General features: G+C 37.8%; 1 protein-coding gene across 4 annotated transcripts in view; it reads right to left on the bottom strand.

Annotated features, from left to right (window-relative positions):
• Positions 1–26,500, bottom strand: part of ABCB1 (ATP binding cassette subfamily B member 1) — a 229,913-nt gene that overhangs the window by 46,780 nt on the left and 156,633 nt on the right. For 3 of the 4 annotated variants that reach the window (XM_055137510.1, XM_055137666.1, XM_004602277.2), the window contains 5 exons: positions 20,358–20,415; positions 18,578–18,769; positions 18,001–18,172; positions 10,362–10,486; positions 1,471–1,642 (listed from right to left, as the gene is read on the bottom strand). In XM_055137510.1, coding sequence (XP_054993485.1) covers positions 1,471–1,642; positions 10,362–10,486; positions 18,001–18,172; positions 18,578–18,769; positions 20,358–20,415 — 719 coding nt within the window. Of the gene's footprint in view, positions 1–1,470; positions 1,643–4,092; positions 4,118–10,361; positions 10,487–18,000; positions 18,173–18,577; positions 18,770–20,357; positions 20,416–26,500 lie in introns of those variants that run through there. The other variant, XM_055137589.1, reaches the window with a different exon arrangement.

Here is a 26,500-nt window from a genome sequence, read left to right as displayed (position 1 = left end):
CTTTTTTAATTAAAAGGCATTCAATATGTGTAGAAATAATTTTGCAAAATCATTTTATATTTATTTTCCCTACCAGTATTTTCCCAACACTGATAGTAAGTAATGGCATCCCTCTCGGAGAGCACGGCAAGCTACCGAAAGTATCCAGCCCAAATGGCAGAGCCTGGTAAGATACTCGTGGAGTATTCGATATGCCAAAAAATAGTAACAACAAGTCTCACACTGGAGACATTACTGGTGCCCGCTTGAGCAAATCGATGAACAAAGGGATGACAGTGCTAGAGTGCAATAGTAATGGCTCTCTATTCCTTCTATTTCCATTTGGTAGAAGAGATAGCAGACTTGACAAGTAAACAAGACTATCCCATAGTGGACTGGAATTTGTGTAAGCATTTTGTGATGCAGATCTGGGCTCAGGCAAATATTATATATAAGATGGTTCATCTACATCACAAACAAGCAAAATGAATCTCTTCTCACAACCTAAGTTCACACAGTCAAGCTATCCTAGTAAGAGCACTTTGTCTTTAAAAGAAAAAAAAAGTCATTAACTGAATAATCAGAGACATGATTATCCCATTCATAGTACAAAAGTGGTTCCTGAGAAAAGGAACATTTTAAAGAAACTCAATAAAACTATGGTCTATCATTGACTCCACATACTTATACAAAGGCACTGCCTTGATTCTTTCCAAAGAATAAGGCAAAATTAAAGTATTGTAGAAAAATAAAGCACTAAAGTAAATTTAATAAAACAAATTCTAAAGCAGCATTTACTTTATTAGATCAAGACACAAAGTGAGCTCAATCACTAATTTTATTGTGTTTTATGGCTTTCATTGAATGGCAAGTCTTTTGCACTTGTAGAGAAATTTATAAGTTCGTGAACCTCCAGAGAGTATATACTTTCAGGAAGAGTAAAAAGTCATCCTTCCATAAATTTATGAGGTGGGTTAGCTTTTACTCAAAGGACTTTGAAGAGCTAAACTGTCTATTTTGCCACTTTCTATGAATAATAATACCTTAAGAAATAAATGCTGAGGCATAGAGAGAAAGTTAAAGTGCTAAGGTATTTGCCTTACATGCGACCAACCATAGTTTGAACCCTGCACGATATGGTTCTTGAAACATTACCAGATATAGCCCAAATCCTTCCTCCCTCACTCAAGTCCCTTGAGTCTGGCACAAAGAAATAATCTTCACAAATTTAAGTTTGTAATATAGATCTCGGTAATGTTCATATTTAGGCTTCAGTTAATTAATAAATTAATTGTGCAAGGAATCTGCAAAGAGACAACAATATTGATCACTGTCTATACCTAAGTTCTTTTTTACTTTTTAACCTAATAGGGCAGATTTCTGTATTATCCAATTGGTCCTTGTATATTAATATCTTACAACCAAGCTGACATGACTTAATAACACTGGCATTTAAAATAATGATCAATTTCTTAGCATAACATTACTTACAGTAAGTACTTGTCCAATAGTATATTCTTTTGAGAGAACCAAGGAGGTCCCATACCAGAATGCCAAAGCATACGATGCATAAATCAACAGAAAAGCAGCTCCCATGGAAATGTTGGCTGTTATAGCTTTCTTTATTCCAAGCTTTTTAGCTTCTTCCAAATTTTTGTTGTATCTGAGGAAGAACAAAACAAGTTACATATATATGCATATATATGTACTCTCATAAATCTTACAAAGTGAGTTAAAGTGGTATGATCATCATTAAATACTTAGAATGTGTCCAACACTGAGACAAGTATTTCACAAGTATTCTCTCCTTTTGGCTATACTAACCCAATAATGTTAGTGCTATTTCATTTATTTCTGTAAAAAAGAAAACAGACGTAAAGGCAGTATATTTTACGGAAGAGTCTTCTAAAAGTCTTCTAAAAGTTTTATCCTAGAGAGATGGGATGGGGCTGGAGTGATAACACAGTGGGTAGGGTGTTTGCCTTGCATGCAGCTGACCCGGGTTCGATTCCCAGCATCCCATATGGTCCCCCAAGCACTGCCAGGAGTGATTCCTGAGTTCATGAGCCAGTAGTAACCCCTGTGCAATGCTGGATGTGACCCAAAAAGCAAAAAAAAAAAAATGACACGGGACATTGGTGGAAGGTAACCATAACCATGGACACTGATGAAAGGATTGGTATGGGAGCAATAAACACCTGAAACTCAATCATAAATATCTTTGTAACCTTGTAATCCATGGTGATTCAATTAAAAAGTTTTTAATTTAAAAAATAACAGCTTTGCCCTTAGCAATAGTGAAATAAGTGAAATGATATTTAGCAAATTTTGTGAACATGAATTGTTTTATTCACAAGAGAAAATAAACTATTCAAACACTTGCTTTCCCTTTAAAAATTTGCCTTTAAAAATTATTCATAAGGTCAGGGCTGGAGCGATAGCACAGCAGGTAGGGTGTTTGCTTTGCACGCGGCCGACCCGGGTTCGATTCCCAGCATCCCATATGGTCCCTCGAGCACCGCCAGGAGTAATTCCTGAGTGCATGAGCCAGGAGTAACCCCTGTGCATCTCCGGGTGTGATCCAAAAAGCAAAAAAAAGAAATGATTCATAAGGTAAGGATGAAATGCAAGAAAACAGTCAGTATAGTTTCTCAACAGTAAGGAAGCTTAGGAAGTTTCTTTCCCATGTTGAGTCCTTCTGGGACTATAGAAAAACAAAATGAGAGGATAAAAGTACAAGAACATGAAAGTACAAAAAGCTTTGAATTTTTATCAAATATTCTTACATTAAATTAACTAGATGTTTTATCTTATTTTCACAGATGTTTACTCCTAAAATCATGGGTCTGCAAAAATAATTTGGCTTACAAATGTGAAGTAATCCTTCATGTACCATGTTCTCTTTCCTAGCCTTTCTATATATTTCCATCTGTCAGATTGTGATTGGTCACTGCTGAAGAAAAGGGCTCTGACTTGGCTAGCTCAAGCTACCCAAGGATACGGAGTTACCTTCAGGGTTGAGAATAATCAAATCTCTGCGTATCTATGACCCTATAACCTGATAATGGCTGGAAGTCTATCTTTTATTAGCCAAACTTGGAGATCATCCATTGACACGTCTGAGGACAAATACTGGGAATTATAGGAAGAAGGTAAAGAGCAAGAACACAAACAAACAATATTAGGGTTCACTGACATGTTTTCTCTTTCCAAGTCTAATGACTTAACTCTTACTCCCAAATGACAACTTCAGTACTTTTTAAACCTTCAGAAAGCAGTTCATTTCTGATTGGCCATTACCTAGAAGAAATATAGCAGTCTATCCTGTTCAACATGGAAGATATTGGTAGAAGTTATTAATGTCTAAAGTTATTAATGTTATTCATAAAAACAGAATCAAAATACAATTAGTAGAGAAATAGGTCAGATTATAATTGAATCTTAAATCTGTCTTATCCTCTTACTTCAAATGTCCTGCAGAGCCTGGAACACTACCATGCAGAAAGAAGCTCCTAACTATTCAAAATGGAAAAGCTTTCTAACTTGAAGAGTTCATATATTGAGGACTTCAACCCATAGAAACAAGACTATATAGATGTTATGCAGTATTGTGTTAATTTTTTTTTTTTTGCTTTTTGGGTCACACCTGGCAATGCACAGGGGTTACTCCTAACACATGCATTCAGAAATTACTCCTGGCAGTGCTTAGGGGACTATATGGGATGCTGGGAATTGAACCCAGGTCGGCCACATGCAAGGCAAACACCCTACCCGCTGTGCTATTGCTCCAGCCCTTATGTTAATTTTCTTTTGCAGATACCAGTAGCTAGGATATATCGCAAAGTTCAAGCCCTACTCAGAATGAGCATGCGTTCTTTCTTTGCCTTTATGATTAAAAATATTAAACTTCAATTGCTACTTTACCAGTTACAAAAGCATGCGAAATAAAATGTACATGACTACCCATTCCGCTGAAGACCAAATTTAAACAGTAATAAAGTAGTCACATATAATTAGAGCTACACATGGTTATATAATTACACATGATTGCGTTTAAGGAATTTTAACACTTAAGATGTAACACCCTATTAACTTCTTTGAGTTCTTGCTTACCGCGACTAATGCAGAAATCAATTCACTGATATGTTGTTGTCCCATGCAGCCAGAGGTAACATTTGCAAAGGAAGCAACAGCAAGGAAGAAAATAATTTAGATGCCAGAAAAAATAAATGAAGAGAAGGGGATAAGGTGGGAGGAAACACAAACAATGCTCTTTTATGCAGGTTTTTTATTAACTTACAATTAAAAAAAAAACACATATAAACCCAGATATTACAGACATCTATTCACTGGAAGCAGTATGAAAATACCAATTGAAATAGAGATTCCAAAAGTATAGTTATATAACAAAAGTATTCATATATAGAAAAATTACTATGCTTAATTAATTTGAAAACATCATGCAAATAGCCAAAAGATGCAGAAAGCCACTTCCAAGAGCAAGGAACAACTTCAGTTAAGAAAAGAAAAGTCAGTACTAACAGATAAACATTTGCAAGATACATAAAAAAGAAAATATAGTTTTTAAACGAAGGAGGATAGAAACCATTATATATTATCAATTAAATTAATTTAAAATTCTAGTTAAGATTCAAGCAACTCAGCTTCATCCTGTACCTGCTAATTCAAAGGAAAAGTAAAAGAACTTAATATTTGTCTATGTAGAAGTACAAAAGAAACAACTCAAAGAAAAAAATTAAAGGACTATGTTTGGCCAAGGGAAAAGATTTTTCTGCTCTATTTTCAAATTATATCCCAAATTCTGATACCTGTTATCCACATTTTCCTACAGTCTAGATCAGCCTGCCATTACCCTTCCCCCTGGCCTGCTTGCATCTACACTTTGTTCTGATTCATTCTCTAGATTAACCACAGACAGAGAAGTGACCTTAACACATAATGTGGACAAGAGTTCTCTTCGTGAAGATTCTTAATCACTTCCCTGTCCCCTTGGAATAAAATTCTGAGCTACACTTGACCTTAGCTGCCTCATTATGGCCCTGGTATACTTTTAAGTGTGCATCTCTTCATCTCAATTTCGCCACAGTCAGATGAGCTCTGGATGGACACACAAGTCTTTTCTGGAACATAATATGCCGAAATACTTGCTAACTCAAGAAATTTAAGGACTCTTCTAGATTCCACTATGGCAGGGATTTTTATTTTTTACTTCATCCCTCAAGCCTTGGTCTAGATAAAAACTCCCTAAAGATACTTCCCTGTCCACTACAATTGATGCCAATTTGCCCTCCTCACTCTCATTAGCATGTTCTTTGATTCTTTCAGGATATATATATATGTATATATATATAATTTAATGTGTAACTTAACTTCTTTCTAATCTTCATATTTTAAATTTATAAGTTAACTCCTTTCTAATTTTCATATGTTCCTCTCTTCCTTCCATCATGTGGAAGGAAGTAACATGATTGAAGTAGCGTGATTTTATAAGTTCCCATTTTATTTATTTTTTATTTTTATTTTTATTTATTATTTTTGCTTTTTATGGGTCACACCTGGCAACGCACAGGGGTTACTCCTGGCTCTGCACTCAGGAATCACCCTTGGTGGTGCTCAGAGGACCATATGGGATACTGGGAATCGAACCTGGGTCGCCGCATGCAAGGCAAACGCCATACCCGCTGTATGGCGCCATACCACCCCCCATTTTATTATTTTATATTTGTATCAAAACATCACCACTCCACCAAGTCCGTGCCCTTTACACCCCCTTTGCAACTTCATTTCACTATTCTATTGGCAATGATCTAAGGGTTTGTTTCCACTGGGGATTATCATTAATTTTAAGAAGCATTGCTATGCTATCATTTTATATAGCACCAATAAATTTATACATAGTATCACTACAAAACGGAGAATAAAATGAAGAGCTCTAACTCCATTCAGTATGAGTACATATCACAAAGAGGAAAGCAAAACAAAACAAAATAGAAAATCTCCCCTGAGATTTTGAACTATAAGGTAGCACTCACACAGGTCTGACATATGAATTCACACTATCATTGTGGTCAAAATCTCCTAGACAATGAATTTAATGTATAGTGGTCTCAGATCAATGGTGTCCTCTGTAAGCAGCAGAAGCAAATACAAATCCTGCTAGGAAAAATTTTACTCTAATTCAGAACGATGCTAATTGTCAAATGAGAGAAATGAGACAGACTATAGAAAGACCACAATTTCAGATACAATGAATTATGGGGGAAAACTGCTCTTAAAATTGGTAGATTAATATATATTTTAAATGCTAACTGCTGTTTCACAGGAATGCTATTATTTTCTGAATTGTGACCAGTACCCAGAGCTTTTACTACGTATTGTCAGTCTGTAGACTATGTGTAGGAACCTTTGTGTAAACAACCACATCTTTTGTGAATGACAGATTTGCTTCTTGTTGTCCAAGTGTTGTGGTGTTAATTTTTCCTTTTGCTTAGTACTTATTATTATATTTCTTTTCATGATCTTATTATCAAGTAACATCACAACACTAACTTGAAAGGTTACTCGCATATACACTTCATTCATTACTTTATTATTTTTTTCACTCACTCATTACTTTAAAGGAATGTTTTCTTCATTTTATTATTATATAAGTATGTTTCCTGTGGCTTTCTAGTATATATTGTTTATTAAGTTAGGAAAGATGATGATGATGATGATGATGATGATGATGATGATGATGATGATGATGATTTTGATTTTCAGGCTGCTCTCAGCTGTGTTCAGAACTTATCCCTAGCTCTGCGTGCGTTTGGGAGAACAAATGGGGTGACGAGTATCAAACCTGGGTCAGCCACGTGCAAGGCAAGCACCTTACCTTCTGTACTCTCTTTTTTTAAGATCTTTTTTTTGGGGGGTCACACCCGGCTAGGTTATTCCTGGTTCATGCACTCAGGAATTACTCCTGGTGGTGCTCAGGGGACCATATGGGATGCTGGGAATAGAATGTGGGTAGGCCGCGTGCAAGCCAAACGCCCTACCTGCTGTGCTACTGCTCCAGCCCCAGTACTATCTCTCTTATCCCAGGAAGGTTATTTCTTAAAGAATTTTTACCACAAACTATATATTTATGTGTTCTCTTATTCATAAATAAAATGCTTATTTCTTTTAATCTATCAATATGGTTAAATATACTAATAAATTTTCTAATTATAAATTATCTTTACATTTACAGGATAGAGCCAACCTACATCCCAGGATTTTTTTTAATTAAAGGAATGAAGTGAATTTTTATTTATCTTTTTATCTTTAGCGTTTCTATTTATTATTTTGATTGTTTGAGATTCCACAATTGATTGACATTCTACAATTGATTCTACAATTGAGATTCTACAATTGAGATTCTACAATTGACTGAGATTAACAATACTGTTAATAATGGTTCTCAAGTATATAATTCCAACACCACATCAGTATATTCTACGTTTTCCAACATAATATTTTTCACTAAAATTTGTTTAATAATTTATCTAAACTTTCTGCAGAATTTTTTTTGTACAGCTCAGTTGTATGACTGGAGAAGGATTCATTTTTAATATGAACCCCTATCTTTGAGGAAAAATAACTCATCACAAGGCAGTGAAAATTCCTTACCTTAACTATATGTAAGGGCAAGGCCTTTAGATTCTGATTTCTATTGGGAGATGCTTTTTCTTTTCAGAAACTAGGAAGTTAGGACTTAAGTTGAAGTAGATGAAATTTGTCTCCTTATGCTACCAAAACTTTCTTATTCTTATTCACCTTTCATTCAGGAAAATTAAAAAGAATTTTCAAGCTCAAAACTCTTTTCTATGTCTTCAAATATTAACTAACAAGAAAGCACTATACTCTAAGTATTTATTTCCCCCAATAATATTTACTCCCAGCCATATAACAAATGCTTTGCTTATTTGTGGCTCTTTGTATTCTCCACTTCCCCGGGTCATATTTTAGCTACATGAAAACAGGGGTCTTGTTTAATTGAATGCTCACTTAATCATAAAGCAAAACTTCCATTAGCAATACCTAGTGTAGGGAAAATGCAAAAGCTTAAGCGAAAATCAAATAGAACAGAGACATTGCTTTTCTGCAAATATGGTACTTAACCCACTATTCTCAGGAGCATCTTAGTGGGTGTGGAATATATTCTATGGACAAAAGAGTACTAAACATGCATACTGTTGTAAGAATAATTAGACAATGCACATCCGTGACACACAACTAAGGTCAAGAATCAGAACTTTTTCCATAGCAACAAAAGTTCCCTGTGTAAGTCGATTCTACAATCTGTCATTTCTTGCAGAGATGATCATTAGCCTATCATAAAAATTCCTTTGTTTGTCCCTATGGTTTTACCAAGCAATGTTTAACCCACAAATAACATATCTTAGTATATTCTGTTTAAAAAATATTATTCATTCAATAAAAAATTTCTTTAAAAAGTGAGTTTTGTGTTGAAATATGGAATGTAATCAAGGTAAAGAGAAAATGAAGTGAAATTCATCAGTTATACGGTTGGGGGGCGGGAGGCGGGGCGGGAGGTATACTGGGGTTTCTGGTGGTGGAATATGGGCACTGGTGAAGGGATGGGTGTTTGAATATTGTATAACTGAGACATAAACCTGAGAACTTTGTAACTTTCCACATGGTGATTCAATAAAAAAGTTTTAAAAAATAAAATTAAAAATATTCATATTAACATACCATAATGAATTAGTATAAAATATCAACTTTAAATAAAATCTGTTGCTACTTAAAAATAAATGGAGCTAATGAATATTAAAAGTTTCAAGTTAGATACTTCAAATACTATGAATTTCCATCTATATTTCAAAAGTCCAATTAAAAGAAATAGTTGCAAGGAAAATACTAAACATATAATGAAATGTATCTTGAACTTTTATACCAATGTATTTTTTTATTTTATTTTTATTTTCCAGATCATAGAGTACAATCTAACTGATTAGGGCCTGAAAAAAGGAACCACAGATTAAAATTCCATTACATACTGTCATACAAACTAGTCATTCTATCTAGAAGATCAAAAATTAAATTGATGGCCAGAGAGATAATATAGAGGGTGAGGTGCTTGACTTGCGTTCAATCCCACATATGGTTCCTTGAGTACTACCAGGAGTGATGCTTGAGCACGGAGCACCACCAGATATGGCCCCAAACAAACAAATTTAATTAAGCTGATGGTAATCTCAATATATCTCAATAAGGAATAAATATGGTGGTGTGATGGAACAGGTAGAGGGAGGTCAGTTGAATGGTAGCACTGTAACACTAGCTACCGCTGTTCATCGATTTGCTCGAGCAGGCACAAGTAACATCTCCAGTGTGGGACTTGTTGTTACTGTTTTTGGCATATCGAATATGCCACGGGTAGCTTGCCAGGCTCTGCCGTGCAGGTGAGATACTCTCGGTAGCTTGCTGGGCTCTCTGAGAGAGGTGGAGGAATCGAACCCAGGTCAGTCACATGTAAGGTGAACGCCCTACTGCTGTGCTATCGCTCCAGCCAAAAATACAATTAAAATTTGAAAAAAAAACCTAGGTGGAAAAAAAGATTATCATAAGAGATATAAATGTTTCAGCCTTGGGGCTGGAGCAATAATACAGCGGATAGGGTGTTTGCCTTGCACACGGCCAACCCAAGTTCAATCCCCAGCATCCAATATGGTCCCTCTGCACTGCCAGGAGTGATTCCTGAGTGCAGAGCCAGGAGTAACTCCTGAGCATCACTGGGTGTGATGAAGGAAGAAAGGAAGGAAGGGAGGGAGGAAGGAAAGGAAGGAAGGAAGGAAGGAAGGAAGGAAGGAAGGAAGGAAGGAAGAAAGAAAGAAAGAAAGAAAGAAAGAAAGAAAGAAAGAAAGAAAGAAAGAAAGAAAGAAAGAAAGAGAGAGAGAGAGAGAAAGAGAAAGAGAGAGAGAAAGAGAAAGAAAGAGAAAGAAACGAAGGAAGGAAGGAAGAAGGAAGAAGGAATGAAGGAAGGAAGGAGGGAGGGAGGGAGGGAGGAAGGAAGGAAGGAAGGAAGGAAGGAAGGAAGGAAGGAAGGAAGGAAGGAAGGAAGGAAGGAAGGAAGAGAGGGAGGGAGGGAGGGAGGGAGGAAGGAAAACGTTTCAGCCTTCATAAAGTACTTTTTTATTAAGAGTACAACCAGAACTATTTCTCCAGAATATTAGACATCCTGTGAGACAGTCATTAAGCTATATAAAAAATACATGTGTTAGAAAAAATCTTAAATCAACACTATTAATATGAAGGGTACATAGGATGACAAAAACATTTCAAATTTTTATCAACTTAAAATAAAAAATTCAAACCTGTCAAGTTCTTTCTTTTGTCCTCCAAATGCGATCACAGTTCTAATTGCTGCCAAAACCTCTTCAGCTACTGCACCAGCTTTGGCATATGCCAATAGTTCTTTATCAGTAAATGAAGAAAGTACCTGTTTAAAAATATAATTTTAGGCCATTTAAAAATCTTAATAATTGTATCTTTCATAAAGTAGAAGCAAATACATATATGTTGCTGCTAATATGTATAGAACAAAATCTGCTTTCTGATCATTGGTCCTGATCTTTATCTTTTTGTTTAATTTTTGGCCAGCCACAGTTGTGCTCAGGAGTGATCTCTGGCAGTGATTCGGGGACAATATGATGTTTGGGACAATACCCAATATGACTGACAATATCACACTGGGATCAGCAGTATGCAAGCCAAGTACCTTAACTCCTGTTCTATATCTCCTGTGTGTGATGTTCTGTTTTTTAGTGTGTACAACACATACATACATACACAAAGACACACATATAAGCTACTTTGGGTTCTTTTTAATGGGAAGGTATATGATAAACTTTACATTTTTCATTAAATATTGCATGGATCTTTATCTTAACAAATTAACCTGGGAGTTGGGGGAAATTGAAAGTTTCAAGATAAATGGCTTTTGTTCAGCACAGCAATTATAAACAGTACTCCGGTTCTGAAGTATCAAGGGAAGAGGTGAAAGAATGAGGGAACCAAGCATGCGTGAGGACAAGACTTAGAAAACTTTCCACAAGCCAAGGCAAGCAGATGTGCTCCCGAGCAAAATCTAATCATAAGATCCTGAATGATATTTAATCCTTCTACTTGGTTCATAAGCAAGTAGAAAAATTTTATTTTACAGAAGGAAGAATATTGGATTCCTTATATACACAGAACCTCATTTATTCTCAATTACACAGTGATTCAGCATTATTTCTACTTTAGGAGCAGTAGCACAACGGGTAGGGCATTTGCCTTGCTCACGGCCCACCTGGGTCTGATTCCTCCATCCCCCTCAGAGAGCCTGACAAGCTACCGAGAGTATCTCGCCTGCACGGCAGAGCCTGGTAAGCTGCCAGTGTCATATTCCATATGCCAAAAACAGTAACAACAAGTCTCACAATGGAGACGTTATTGGTGCCTGCTCGTGCAAATCAATGAGCAACGGGATGACAGTGACAGTGACTTTAGATATTAGGAAACAAAAAGGTAAAGAGACTAAGTAATTTGCTAATAAGAGAAACATTCAAATTCAAGACAGCTTCAAAGCCTTAATAAACTTTAGAAGGAAACTTTCTGAAAACAAACACTGACACATAAATTCAGGTCTTGTGGAGGTCCTGCTATTAAAAAAAAATGGATCTGTTGACAAAGGTAAGAAACTGAGGTTAGGGGCTGGAGTGATAGCACAGCGGGTAGGGCGTTTGCCTTGCACGCGGCCAACCCGGGTTCGATTCCCAGCATCCCATGTGGTACCCTGAGCACAGCCAGGGGTAATTTCTGAGCGCAGAGCCAGGAGTGACCCCTGAGCATCGGTGGGTGTGACCCAAAAAGCAACAAACAAAAAGTTAAACATAAAACTAAAAACAAAAAAGAAACTGAGGTTACCTGGAAAGCCTAAGTAATTAATCATCAAACTAAATATCACATACAAGCAATCTCAATAACATCCTGAATAAACAGTATTATAGTTTTTTTATAGTATAAGAATTTGTAGGCTCAAATTCTACATTGGTCTATTCTTATTTACAAAGCTAGATATAGGTAGTGTTATAGAATATAATAAACATTTGTTGACTATGTTTAATGTCCAGATAATATGCTCTAATGTTCCTATTTTCACTGGCACCCAAACCAATGTCCTACAGATGCACTAAATCTTCCTGACTTTTCAAAGCAATTACCCATGGGCTAAGGTACTAATAGTGCTGGGTTTGAGTGCAGAGGTCAATGCCATCCTTGAATGAACTGCACACATAAGAGGCATGTGAAATTCTCTTCAGTTCTTTTTCTATGTTCATCTTCAAACATCACTCCAAGAGTCATCAACATCAGAGACAACCAACAAAGAGATCACTAGAAGTATTTTAAAATTAGGAGTGTACAGTATGCTATTTTTATTACCAATATATCAAGTATTACACCAAATCCAACAAATCTGGCTCTGGCTCTTTTCTCCATTAATGACTTTCCATAGACATAACCACATTAATTGGGCAAGACCATGACACAATCCAAACTATGTTCAGGAATTGATAGTCAACTTCCACTGTAACTCTAATATAAAATAATAGAAAGGCAATGCTTCTGTTAACAAACTATCCATAAAACTCTCTGTCTCTTTGTCTCTCACTCCCCGTCTCTCTCTCTCTCTCTATTTCTTGGTGAGAGTGGAACGCAAACTGAGGTCCTCCCACATAGAAGACAAGTGCTCCACTGTACACCTCACCAGCTCCCCAAAGACAAAATGTTTTCTGTTTATTTTTCTGTCAGCTATATGTTTGCTAAAAATGCCATCTTCATATTCAAGGTCATAATGCATTTCTCCAGTGGCACATTGTAGGAACTTTTATGTTGCTGTATCTATTCTGAGTTAATTGTTGTGAAAGATATATTGTCTGTGTCTAAATACTCATTTTTTTCCAAACACTAATTTCTTGAAACCTAAAATTCTAAATCGGTATTAGGTTGAGGCATATAGAATTGCAATTTTGTTAAGTTAAAAGCTTTCTAATATAGATAGCTTTGTACTACTCAAAAAATATATAGGAGCAATATATTTGATTACTGTGGATATTTTGACCTTCATGTGTAGCTCTCCTTCTCCACCTCTCAAGGTAGGCTTGGTTTTGTTTTGAAATAATTTATACATATTTATATTTGGCATTTACGGCCTCATGACTTCTTATTGTCTAGTTCTCCCGCTCCGAGAACCCGGCAAGCTACCGAGAGTATCCTGACAGCATGGCAGGGTCTGGCAAGCTCCCCGTGGCGTATTTCATATGCCAAAAACAGTAACAATGATGGGTCTCATTCTCCTGACCCTGAAAGAGTCTCCAGTATGGCACTGTTGTGAAAGATGAGTAAGGAGAAGCTGCTAGGGGTTGGAGTGATAGCACAGCGGGTAGGGTGTTTGCCTTGCACGCGGTCGACCCGGGTTCGATTCTCAGCATCTCCTATGGTCCCCCGAGCACCGCTTGAATCAAATAATTCTATCACAAGGATGTATGTGCAATTATTTATAGCTATAGTTATTTTCTCCTATCTCCATCACGGCTAACCCCTGAAAACCATTAATCAATCTATTCTCTTGTCTGTAATTTTGTCATTTTAAGAATGTTATATTAGTGAAATCATATGATATATAACCTTGTTAGACTGGTTTTTATTGCATAGCACTTTTCTGGAGATTCACCCAGGGTTATGAGTATAAACAATTCTTTCCTTCTTTTTGTTAAGTAGTATTACACAGTTGTTCTGACATAGTGGTTTATTAAAGTGCATCTGTAATAGTTTTAACGTTTGGATATTAGTAATAAGTCTTCTACAAAACTTTCATTATGTTTTGATGTGAACATAATTTTTCTTTCTCTTAGACTAGTGTCTAGATCATCAGTTTGCTGAGGTGTAAGATAATTTCACGCTTAGTTTTATAAGAAACTGCAAAACTGTTTTCCAGATTCCTGTATCTATCACTCTGCTCATGTCCACCAGCAATTTGAGTGAACAAAGTTCTCTGCATCCTCACCTGAGTTTGGTGTGCCTGTTTTATAATTTTATGTGTGACATAATATATATTTCACTGAGGGCTAATGATGCTGGAAACCATTCCATGTGTTTACTTGCCCTTTCTTTATCCTCTGATGAAATGTATATTCATGTCTTTTGCCCAATCTTTAATTGGTTTCTTTGTGTTGTGTTCCCCCCCTCCCCCGCACACTGGGTTCTTTAGATATATGTATAGATTCTAGCCCTTTATCATATCTGTGGTTTGTGTCTGTGTGTGTTTATGTGTGTATATTTGTTTGTGTATTTTTTAAATCCAATTTGGAGATGTCCATTTTAAATGTCTAAATGGAGTAAAATAGTTTTATTGAAAGAAATTTACTTAGACACGTGAGGAAAAAGAGAGAGGCATGACAAGAGAGAATGCCTTTTCCAGAGACAGGGAAAGCCGAGAATACACATCTCAGGTTCATGGGCCAATCTCAGTGGGGGGAATGAGTCATAACTAAAAAGAAAAAAATAATACATTTTAGGTTGAGATGTGGGTCAGTCTCCAGGGTAGAGAAAGAGCTGAACCTTGTCTTTTCGTGTTTACATAGTTCTTACAGAGCAACAGTTTTTTTTTATTTTGTTTTTTAGTTTTTTCTTGTGAAATCTTGTTTATAAATGCTTTTATTTTAAGGAAAAAGCTTTGATGTCTTTTAATGAAAGTTTTTTAGCCATATATTTTACTTATATATCCATGGTGCATTTTTAATTAGTTTTTACAACTTAGGTCAAGATGTGGGAAAGTCTCCAAGGTAGAGAAAGAGCCTGAAACTTGTCTTTTCATTTTTATGTCGTTCCTTAAGGAGTAACATTTTTGGGGTTTTGGTTTTCAGTCTTTTCTTAATGAATCTTGTTTATAAATGCTTTCCTTTTAAGGAAAGTGATTTTGTGTATTTTTTAATAAGATTTTTTTAACTTTACATTTTACTTATAAGTTCATGATGCATTTGAATTAGTTTTTAAAATGAAATCTTATATAATGAAAGTATGAGGTTTAGGTAAAAGATTTGGGGGTTTTGCTTATGTTTTGCTGATGCACCCTGCAGTTCTAGTACCTGATACACTTATTCTCTCCTGTTGTCTTCAATTGCTATATAGAATCTGTCTAATAATGTCCATCATAATTAAATTTTTCTGTTGCACCTTTCATTTATCTAATTTTTGTTGTGTTGATTATTCACAAATTTTATATTATTGCTCTATCTTTAGTTTCAGAGGATTTTTTTTATTTAAGTGAGGATCTTTTGGCTAGGGGGGTCCACATGCAGTTCCCGACTCATCTGGGACACTGGCAATTGAACTCAATTAGGCCACATGCAAGCCAAGTACCCTACCCCACTGTACTATGTCTCTGGCCCTAAAGTAAGACATTTTAAAGTTAGCTATTTTCACTTATTTATTACTTAAAGGAGGTTTTGGGGTCACATCCTGTTGTATTTATGGCTTACTCCTTCTTTTGTGCTCAGAGATCACTTCTGCTGGTGCTTGGGGACCATATGCAATGCTAGGGATAAAGAGGAGTCCACCACATGAAAGGTAAGCACCATTATGCCTGTACTACCTCTCTAGCCCTAAGTTAGCCATTTTTAAATAGGTATCAGTTTATGGTAAAGGGATTCATTTAGAAAAACTGTATGTCTGAAACCCAAGCATAAATAATTTTATAATTCAACGAGTAAATAAAAAATAAATAGGTATCAGTTTAAATTTCAAGTTGTGGATTTTCTTGGTTTTTAGTAAGATATACTTTCCCTGCATGTTAAGCAGTTTCTCTATTATGTTAGGAGACATACCATGCTGCCTATTTCTTATTTGATTTTTTTTTTTTTGCTTTTTGGGTCACACTGGGCGATGCACATGGGTCATTCCTGACTCTTCACTCAGGAATTACCCCTGGCGGTGCTCAGGGGACCATATGGGATGCTGGGAATTGAACCTGGGTTGGCCGCGTGCAAGGCAAATGCCCTACCCGCTGTGCTCCAGCCCCTCCTATTTGATTTTTAAATTTTAACAAGCACCAACCTTATTTACATGAAGTATGCAATTCTTGACTGACTTTTACGGGCTAAGACTCATGATAAGCTAACCACTGCAGCCTCAATGATGCTATTTTAGTGAGCTTGGTTAGTCTAAAACTGCTAGATTCTCATCGCCACTTTTTCCTGCTACCTGAGGAAGTGGTTTCTGAAGATCAGAACACCAGGTCTCTTTGGTAGGGGCAGGAAGTGCTGGTTTCTCCTACCTGTGCTCTAGGTCTCTGCTCTGAGGTGACCAGAAAGCTCTCTGTGTCTCATTCCCTTCCTTTTTGGTTATCTCGTCTTAGTGCCTCTAGGGTGGGGTGCCAGATAGTCACAGTCTCACAAGGGACAAGGACATTTGCAGACTGGACCCAATTTATTGGAAGCACAACTGACAACCAGAAAATTTCAGAAAGTTGCTTAAAGGCATCTCAGAAGTTTATGGCAGAGGATTGACACTTATAACTCTGACCATAGAGAGAAAGGAAGAGAGTCAAGGAGGTGAAGCATTTGCCTTGCCTGCAGCTGTGCGTACAACCCACAGTTCAAATCCTCTGCACCACATATTGCCCCTTGAGCACAGCCAGGGTCACTCCTGAATATGGAATCAAGAACAGCGCCTGAGAACAGCCATATGTGCCCCCCAAAACAGTAAGAACAACAACAAAAGCCATTAGTCTCCAATAAGCGAGGTCTTCAGTTATTAAAATGTCCAAAGCAATAAGTAACTATTAAAAGTACAACCCACTGCCTGCTCTCCTACCTTAATTAGAGTGAGCTAACCATTTTCAACAGTTTTCTAACAAACACTGATATGAACAGCGAGCCAAAATCAATGAACACACAAAACTCTGGCCAAATATTTTAGCCGACACATTAACAGATGCAATTTAACCACCAAGAACACCATTTATACTCTCTTATTCTGAATAACAAAATAACAGTCCTTAGAACATTAGTCTCTTCCTCTGTAGACTGAACTAAAACCATACTTCAGAAAAAAAGCCTCTATTTTCCTTACACATAGCTGTTCAGACACTCAATAAATGGTGGCTATTCTTTCCCCCAAAAAAACCAATATCCAGTTACATTTCTGAAGCTACTATGAAATACTTAAATTTGATCTCTTTTGTGCTAGCCTTGGCCAATGTCATCCCACCACAGTGCTCTCTGTAAATTGTGTTGAATCCAACAGAAATTACCAGTGCAGTCTGCAGTAAGTCTAAAACAAGTTCCGTGACAAGCCTTAAAAGGGAAACAATCTTTACAAAATCCTGGGAAGCTGATACAGGGAGCTCATTTGTATACCTCTTTGTCTTTGTGATTGGGAGAACTGCAAACAAAGGATTTGCATGCATACAGGACTAGAAAGTATCTACTGTCAAGTTTTCTTAGATAAAAACTTTCACACAATGCAATTAAATATTTATAGACACAGAAACATAACTCCATTTATAATTTAAGGAAAATCTTCAAACATATTAAAATCAATAATGTTAGCTCAATGAGAAATTTATATTGTTCATGAAACAATCTCAACTTGCTCTGTGAATATGACGCTATTCTCGAGGACACATGGCCTTTGAAGTACCTAAGTGTGTGTTATTCATGGAGATAAAGGATGAGATATGATGGCTACATTTTTCTTATTCCTTGTCTGAATAACAGTCCAGGACAACAGAGAGTCATAGAGGAAGAATACAATGCATCAGCCTATTCCTCCTTTTTTTAATTATGACACTTTAAAACTAAGAACCAGAGAGTCAGGGTCATTAGGTGTTAAAAAAAAAAAAACACAGTCTTCCATGGTGTGGGGCAGGGTGCAGAGATAGTTGAAGATTGATTCACAGATTTCACCTACCTTTGCCCAGAGAGCAGCTGAGAATCCGAGTACAGGGCTGACAGCCAAAATCACAAGTGTTAGCTTCCAGCCACGTGTAAATCCTACTATAAAGCCAATGAAAAATGTTGCTAGTGATTGAAAGAACATTCCGATTTTGTCACCAATTCCATCATTAATTTTGGAGACATCACTAAAGAAAGTGTTAGAAATAATAAATGTGAGAATCATAAACATAGAACTTTCCTCCTGAATTCAATTCATGTTTAATTCAGGGGAAAGATATGGGGGGTGAGGGGCTGGAGGTTGATTTAGGGGGGAGGGTGTTGAGTGTGGGATCAGTTAGTTTCCATTTAGGGTCTTAATCAGAAATTTATCCACACTATGCCATGTTGTTGCTCTTTGATACAGTCTCAGGAATTCTTGAGTCGGCCAAATCCCACCCCTTATTCAGTGCCAATCATGCAGATCTCCTCATGCCTTGCCAGGGTTCTAAGTCATCGTATTTGTTCAGGAAATATTTCGTAGACAATTAGCTTAAGTCATGTACTGACATCTTCTTATAAAATCTGAATTAAACCTAAAATTTGGCACTCACTCTGTGAGTCGTGTGTTCAGCTCTCCAACATCATGCACATCAAACCAGCCTATCTCCTGTCGCATTATGGCATGAAAAAATTGCTTTCTAATTTTGAATATTTGTTTTCCAGCTGCCAGGCACCAGAATGAAACCTGAATGTAAGCAGCCACAAGCACACCAGCACCGATTGCACTGTAATAATAGGCATACCTGAAAAACAACAACAGGACTTTCACATACATATTCTGCTTCCCGATCAATGCATCTTTCCCCAACAAATCACTCATTCTCACTTTCTCAGTGATTCTGCCCATCCCCTCACATCTTTAACAAGAAAGGGCCAGGGCTGTAGGTAAGTGATAAAGTATATAGTTTGCATGTATAAGACGCTGGGCTCAATCCCAGCACCCCTCCTCCAAACAAAAGAAAGGCTACGGTAAGGAGAGCCCGGTGGCCAGCATCCCACTACCTCTTTACCAATACAGTGGCATGTTTAAGAGTTATAAACGGTTTCTGAAGGAGGTGGAGAGATGGTACAATGGGTAGCATGCTTGCCTTGCAAGTTGCCAGCCCAAGGCAGAGAGATAGTACTGTGGCTAGCACTCTTGCCTTGCACACCACCAACCCAGGTTCCACCCTTTTCACCCTTGGTACCCCATACAGTCCCTCAGTTCCTGCCAAGAGTGGTCCCCGAAAGCAGAGCTAGAAGTAAGACATGAGCACTACTGGATGAGGTCCCGAAAGAAAACAAAACAAAAGAGGTTTCTGCTATGAGTCCTATGCTAATGTTCTGATCTATAACTGGAAACCAGAGAAGGAAATGGTCTCTGGCCTTTTGAATTGACACAGTTCAGATGCCAAGAGGTAGGTGAAAATAAAAAACCATGTGTCCTATTAAGCAATAACTTTTAGGTTCTAGACAAACATCCTAAAATGCAATATATATTACAAATACCCCAATTTCCTTTCCAAATTATATCTTATAATTTACAATGTGTTTAAACAGTGAAATGTAATCAGAATAAATTAGTCACTAGATAATACAATAATTATTTTCCAAGTTATAATCATATAGCAAGATACATTTTAAAGGAAACCTGACATGTAAAACTCGTGTTTTAAGAATCAGTAAATGTATTTTAAATCATCAGAGAATGTTAACTCAAACATATATTTATATTTAAGCATGTTTAATATTATATTGTTTCATTTTCCCAACATAAACAAAACCCTTTTCCCAGAAGTACTTAGAAGTACTTGCTTCTCATTTTCCAAAATACAATCAAGTGCTCAATTATCTTCAAAATACCAAAGCATTTATATCTAATGCAGAACTCATGTTTTCTTTCATCAACTCATACCTTCATACATCATTTACAAGCAATTCTGAGGAGCAAATTTCAAGACAGGTAAATCATTAATAAAAACTCCAAGGTGATTTAAGTTTGGAAGAACTATATCACTCTGGAGTCTGTTGATTTATCTACTTTATCATGACTGAAAACATCCAGAAAGCAAACTAGTAATTATATTGTCATTGGAAAGATATAATTTTTAATTTAACTATATTTTAAAAGAGTATTTTGAACTCTAAATTCTCTGCATTTAAAATAAATACATAAATGCAATCTAGGTTTAAATAATTCATTCCCCTGGGAAACTAAAAATGGAATTGTTCTCCTCAAAACTTTGAACATTTACTATAATAGTGCAAAATTATAGTTGCAAAATTTCAAAAACTGCCCCAACTGGGTCAATACAAAAAAGCTTAACAATAGTAAGGAAAATGTCTAATTACGTGGTCATCTGGTCCTCCAGTTCATTGAGGGCATCTTCCTTAGAGATGTTGGGATAACCTAAACAAAACACACATAGATTGTTATCATTATGTCTATTAATTCTACTTAAAAAGAAGCATAAAAATTTAACCTAGCAATTTTATTTAACAATTTGCATTTAAAAAACCCCTCCAAGCAAGTCCTTTTTAACCCTGTGTGCTCATTAAGACATAGAGTCAAATTTTTCACTGCTGGCTACGTGCAGTCATATACAAAAGTAAATAAAACTTATTGCAAAAGAAACCCACATTTAAGAAACACAATGTCAGCAGAAATATTGGTGCCTTGAACAAAAATATTTTATTAAATTTAAGATAACAGACAAAATTATTTTCTAGGGTCTTTGTTATTTCTATACAGACTTGAATATCAAGCAGTTAGTATTTAGGACTAACAATGAATTTATGATTTTTATTTTTATTTAAAATACAAAATGAAGATATGTGATATATACCAGTGCATCATGCAGTATTAGCAAATCCTAACCTTTATATCAAAATTTCAATATATCAAACTTGAAAAAATATATTAAAGCATGTTTTCTAACACATAAATGCACATACACTTAAACACACACAAGCACACACAAATGTTATATATATTTGGGGGTGAGGAGGGACACCTGTAGTGCTCAGGGCTTAGTCCTTGCTTTGCACTCAGAAATTACTCCTGGTGGGCTTGAGGGACCATATAGGGATCTAACCTGGGTCAGTGTGTACAAGGCAAGTGCTTAAGGGCTGTACAATAGCTCCACAGCCCTCCTCCCGCCAGAAGGTCAGTATTTTACTATTCTTCCAATTTGTGTGTGTGTACTCAAACACAAAAGCATACACAAATTTCTGTTAAAAAACAGTGTTTTAAAACTCAGTCTAGGGGATAGTGAGATAGTACAGCAGGTAAGGCACTTATTTGATCCCTAGCAACCCACACCAAGCAACCCACACTGTCTGGAGAGCCCCACTAGGAGTAGTTTCTCAGAGCAAGCAGAGCCAGGAGTAAGTCCTGAGCACCATCAGGTATGTTCCCCCTAAAAAATGATTTTTAATTAAAAATTAAAAATCATTCATATTTAGTAGTCAAATTGCCATGTCATTATATTTATACTGCATGCTATTTTAGAAAAAATACCCAGTTGTATCAAAACTGAAAAATCCATAAAGCAAAATAATTGCAAAGTATTAAAAATAATGATTCTTAATTTAACTACATTTTAAAGACACTTTACACAACATCAAAACTTTCAATTAAAATTATCTGAGAGATCATAATTTACTTTGAAGAATCTCAAAAAGCTACTGTCCAAACCAATAGTTGTAAAGAAGGAAATGAGAAAGTATATCAAAATTATCACTGTTTTTTGATGGTAAAAGCTGGAAATATCTGTCATATTAACTAAATTTTCAACATAGGAAAGAAAGTCAATCGCCTATGAGAAGCACTTTTAAAAATAAAATATTTGCTTAGACTCTTGATCACATCCTGCTCTTTTAGTTTCAACAACCTTAATTTCTAGTTCTTCCTTGTAAGACCTCACTCATCATCTCAACCACTGTGTTCCTCATGCTTTCCCTCTTCTCTAAACATTTATGTTTTCCAGAATTCCACATATATTTAAAAAAAATGTTTATTATTGAATCACCATGAGATACAGTTACAAGCTTCGATGTTTGAGTTCAATCATGCAATAATCAAACACCCATCCCTCCACCAGTGCACATTCTCCACCACCAATATCCCCATATACCTCCCTTTCCAACCCTCCCCCTGCCTCCATGGCAGACAATTTCTCCCATCCTCTCTCTCTACTTTTGGGTATTATGGTCTGCAATACAGATACTGAGAGGTTATCATGTCCTTTATCTACTTTCAGCACACATCTCCTATCCCGAACAATTACTCCAACCATCACTGACTTACTGATCCCTTCTTTATTCCGGCTGCCTTCTCCCCCAGCTCATGAGACAGGCTTCGAACTGTGGGGCAATATTCCTGGCCCTTGTGTCTAACTGTCCTTGGGTGTCTGTCTCATATTATGTTATTTTTATATTCCACAGATGAGTGCAGTCTTTCTATGTCTGTCCCTCTCTTTCTGACTCATTTCACTTAGCATGATATTCTCCATGTCCATCCACTTATAAGCAAATTTCATAACTTCATCTCTCCTAAGAACTGCACAGTATTCCATTGGGTAGATGTACCAAAGTTTCTTTAACCAGTTATTTGTTCTTGGGCACTTGGGTTGTTCCCAGATTCTGGCTATTATGAACAGTGCTGCAATGAACATATAGGTGCAGATGTCATTTCTCCTGTGCTTTTTTGCACCATCAGGATATATTCCAAGAAGTGGTATTGGGGGGAGGAGTCAAACAGAAGCTCAATTTCTAGTTTTTGAAGGACTGCCCATGCCCAAATTGTTTTCCAGAAAGGCTGGGCCAGTCGGCATTCCCACCAACAGTGAAAGAGTGTCCCTTTTCCCCCACATCCACGCCAGCGCTAGTTGCTTTTGTTCTTTTGGATGTATGCCAATCTAATTGAGATATCTCACCGCTGTTTTGATTTACATCTCCTGACGAATAGCAATGTGAAGCATTTTTTAATATTTCTTTTGGCCACTTGTACTTCTTTTTTGCTTCTGTTCATTTCTTCTCCCCATTTTTTGATGGGGTTGGAGGTTTTTTTCTTATACAATTCTACTAGTGTCTTGTATATCCTGGATATTAATCCTTTATTAGATGGGTGGCAGAGTTTCTTACCCCCGTGACTGGCTGTCTCCCAGGGGGCCCCTAGGAGGGGGTGGGCTTCAGTTTCCCTCCCTGCCCCAAGCAGAGCTCTCACGGCCGAAGACCTCCGGAGTCTAGCCACAGCCATACTCAAGGCCCCTCTCCACACGTTCAGACAAGCCTCACGCATGAAGGAACCAGCAGAGGAACCCAGGTGTGTGGGACCTGGAATTGAGACCTCCAAGCCTGCTCAGATTGGGACTGGACCTCTTCTGCCCAGATTACCCATTCTCCAGTAGCTAGGCTGTCACACCCAGGGACTGTCCCCGGGCACCATGTAATCCCACCAACAACCAACATCCAGAGACTATAAAACCAAGCTCTCGCTTTGCGGCCACCTGACACCTTACAGCCTCTTCTCCCTCTGGGAGAACCTGGCAAGCTACCAGGAGTTTCTGCCCACATAGGAGAGCCCCGCAAACTCCCCACGGTGCATTCATATGCCAAAACCAGTAACAATGCTGGGTCTCATTCCCCTGACCCTGAAAGAACCTCCAATGCAGCATCGTTGGGAAGGACGAGTAAAGAGAGGCTTCTAAAATTTCAGGGCTAGGACAAATGGAGACGTTACTGAGACCACTCGAGAAATTCGATGATGAACGGGATGATGATGATGATGATGATGATGATGATGATGATGATGATGATGGTGATGATGATAATGAGATGGGTATTGGGTAAATATACATTCCCATTCTGTGGGCTCTCTCTGTACTTTGGTCACTGTTTCTTTTGAAGTGCAAAAGCTTCTTGGTTTGATATAGTCCCGTTTGTTTATGTTTGTTTCCACTTGCTTCGTCATCCTTAGACCTTAAGGATGGTGTTTCATCCTTAAAGGTCCTTTTAGCTTCAATGTCACGGAGGGTTCTGCCTACATTTTCCTCCATGTACTTAGACACTCTTAAGAGTGACTTCACCCATTCCCAGGTTTCATGACTTCAAATCCATATATGGTGCATCCACAGTTCTCTCCTTAACTCTTGGCTAATGCTCTGGTTTCAGACCCCATTTTCTCTATCCTCTGCTCCACCAGAAGTCTTGCTGGTCTTTTCACAGTAATCAAATTCTCATATTGCCACTAGATTTTATCTTTGGAAATAAAAATAAAATATATTGCTTCTGTTAATAGCCTTTGATGACAGTTCACTGCCTAGAGGATAAAGTCCAAGATCAATGCTATAATAAGCCCAAGATCCATAATATGGCACACTATCCCTTTGCAGTTTTGCCACAGGTACACATGGGGTCAGATAACTATTTTTAAGTGTCAATCTCTTCAAGATTCTCCAGGCATTCTCTTTAATCCTCTCTCTTCACCCTGGTTGCTAGAACACTGAGCAGTTACAGTCTCTAGAAAGTCTGTTGCTGCAACAAAGGAGTCAGCACCCCCTTTCTTCCTGGCTTTTGTGCCTCTGTAGTCAATGCCTTTGGGGAGTGAAGAGGAAGTTGAGCATGACCAGTTTGCTTTAAATTCATGAGGCTGAATTCCACTATTTTAAACAAAAATGATTTGCTGGTTCAGGGAGTCACACAAGGGTCAGAGGGATTCTGGTTTGATTCCCAGAACCACATACACTCCCTCCCATCCCCAAGCACTACCAAGTATTGCCCTAGGGACCCCTGAGCATTGACAAGGTGGTTCTGGTGATCCCTGGCACCATATGGCACAAACAGCATAGCCTCCTCAGGCCCTAAATTGAACTGGCTGGTGGAGAATCACCAGAAGTGACTCCTAGGTATCTGGAGTACCACTAGGTAGTGCCGTACCCTTAAAAAAAAGTTTTCTGCAACATGAAAAGAGATACCATAGAAAACAAAAAGAGGATTTTCTCCTCCCAAGATGTTATTCATTGTGCGCTTTCTACCTGGCAGATATTCTTTAAAAGAAAATTTATTTTCAGTTTAAAGCACCACGATTTACAATCACAATCACGAAATCCCGTTAATCACCAATTTCTCGGGCGGGCTCAGTAACCTCTCATTTCATCCTTTCCCCGAGATCTTAGAAGTCTATCTCAACTCGGCCCTCCCAACGATGTCGCACTGAGGGCTCTTTCTGGGTCAGGGGAATGAGATCCAATTTGTTACTGGATTTAGCATATGAATACACCATGGAAAGCTTGCAAGGCTGTCCCATGTGGGCAGGAAACTCTCAGAAGCTTGCCAGTTTCTCCCAGAGGGAGAAGTAGGCTACAAGATATCGCTTCTGAGACCTTGCTTTTAAGTCTTTCTCTGAATGTTGGCCACTGATGGGATTACACATACCTGGGTTCCTCTGCCAGTACCTTCATGCATAAGGCCTGTCTGAACATGTAGAGAGGGGCCTCGAGCATGGCTGTAGCTAGGTTCCGGTGGTCTTGCATAAGGTCTGTCTGAACATGTGGAGAGGGGCCTCGAGCATGGCTGTAGCTAGGTTCCAGTGGTCTTCGGCTGCTGGGAGCTCTGCTCGGGGTGGGGAGGGAAGCTGGAGCCCATCCCCTCCGAGGGGCCCCGGGGAAGACAGCCAGGTGTGTGGGCAAGAGACTCTCCCTTCACTTCACTTATGATTTACAATACTGTTAAAAAATAGTGAGGTTTCATGCATACAGTGTGCCAACACCACACCCTCCATGGGAGTGTCTACTTCTTTCCACCATTGTCTCATGGTCCTCTCCCTGCCACCCTCAACCTGTCTTTATTACCACAAGTTTTCCTTCTGAAAAGAGTCTTCCCTCCATGAATGAGCTGGGAGATTATCACCTCTGAAAGGGCTTATCCAGAGTAGTGACTCAACAGAATTCTAGAGTAGTTGACACGATTCAATTTACTAAATCAAAGCTGTACTGCGTGGTTTAACTCTATCCCCTGCCTGCCACACCCACTGATGTGAACTAGAGAACTGGCCCATGTCTTCTTTGTGCTCACAGTCCTCACAGTCCATCACAGATGGACTGTGAGCCTACTCCATCTACTGCCACCTCACCTATTCACAACTACTTAGTTTCACATTAGTCATACATGTTGGCTTCTACCAAAACATCCCACCATGGCTTCTATTTTGTACTTGTGTTTCACATAAGATAAAAAAAAAATATGAGAGTTAAGGTACTTGGCTGATCCCAAGTATTAGATCCTCATCACAGTATATGGTCCTCTGAGCACAGAGCCAGAAGTAAACCTGAGTACCACCAGATGTGGCATAAATGTCTCCTCTGCACCACACACACACACACACACACACACACACACAGAGCAGAGCTTACAACCTGCAACCTGGTAAGAAAAGCCTCTCCTAAACCCAAAGACTTCAAACAATTAATGTGAAGCATATAAACCAAAGACTC

The sequence above is a fragment of the Sorex araneus genome, chromosome 1, assembly GCF_027595985.1.
Source record: "Sorex araneus isolate mSorAra2 chromosome 1, mSorAra2.pri, whole genome shotgun sequence".
In the NCBI taxonomy this organism is placed as follows: Eukaryota; Metazoa; Chordata; class Mammalia; order Eulipotyphla; family Soricidae; genus Sorex; species Sorex araneus.
The sequence above is the reverse complement of the archived record's forward strand: the minus strand, read 5'-3'. Positions and strand labels throughout refer to the sequence as shown.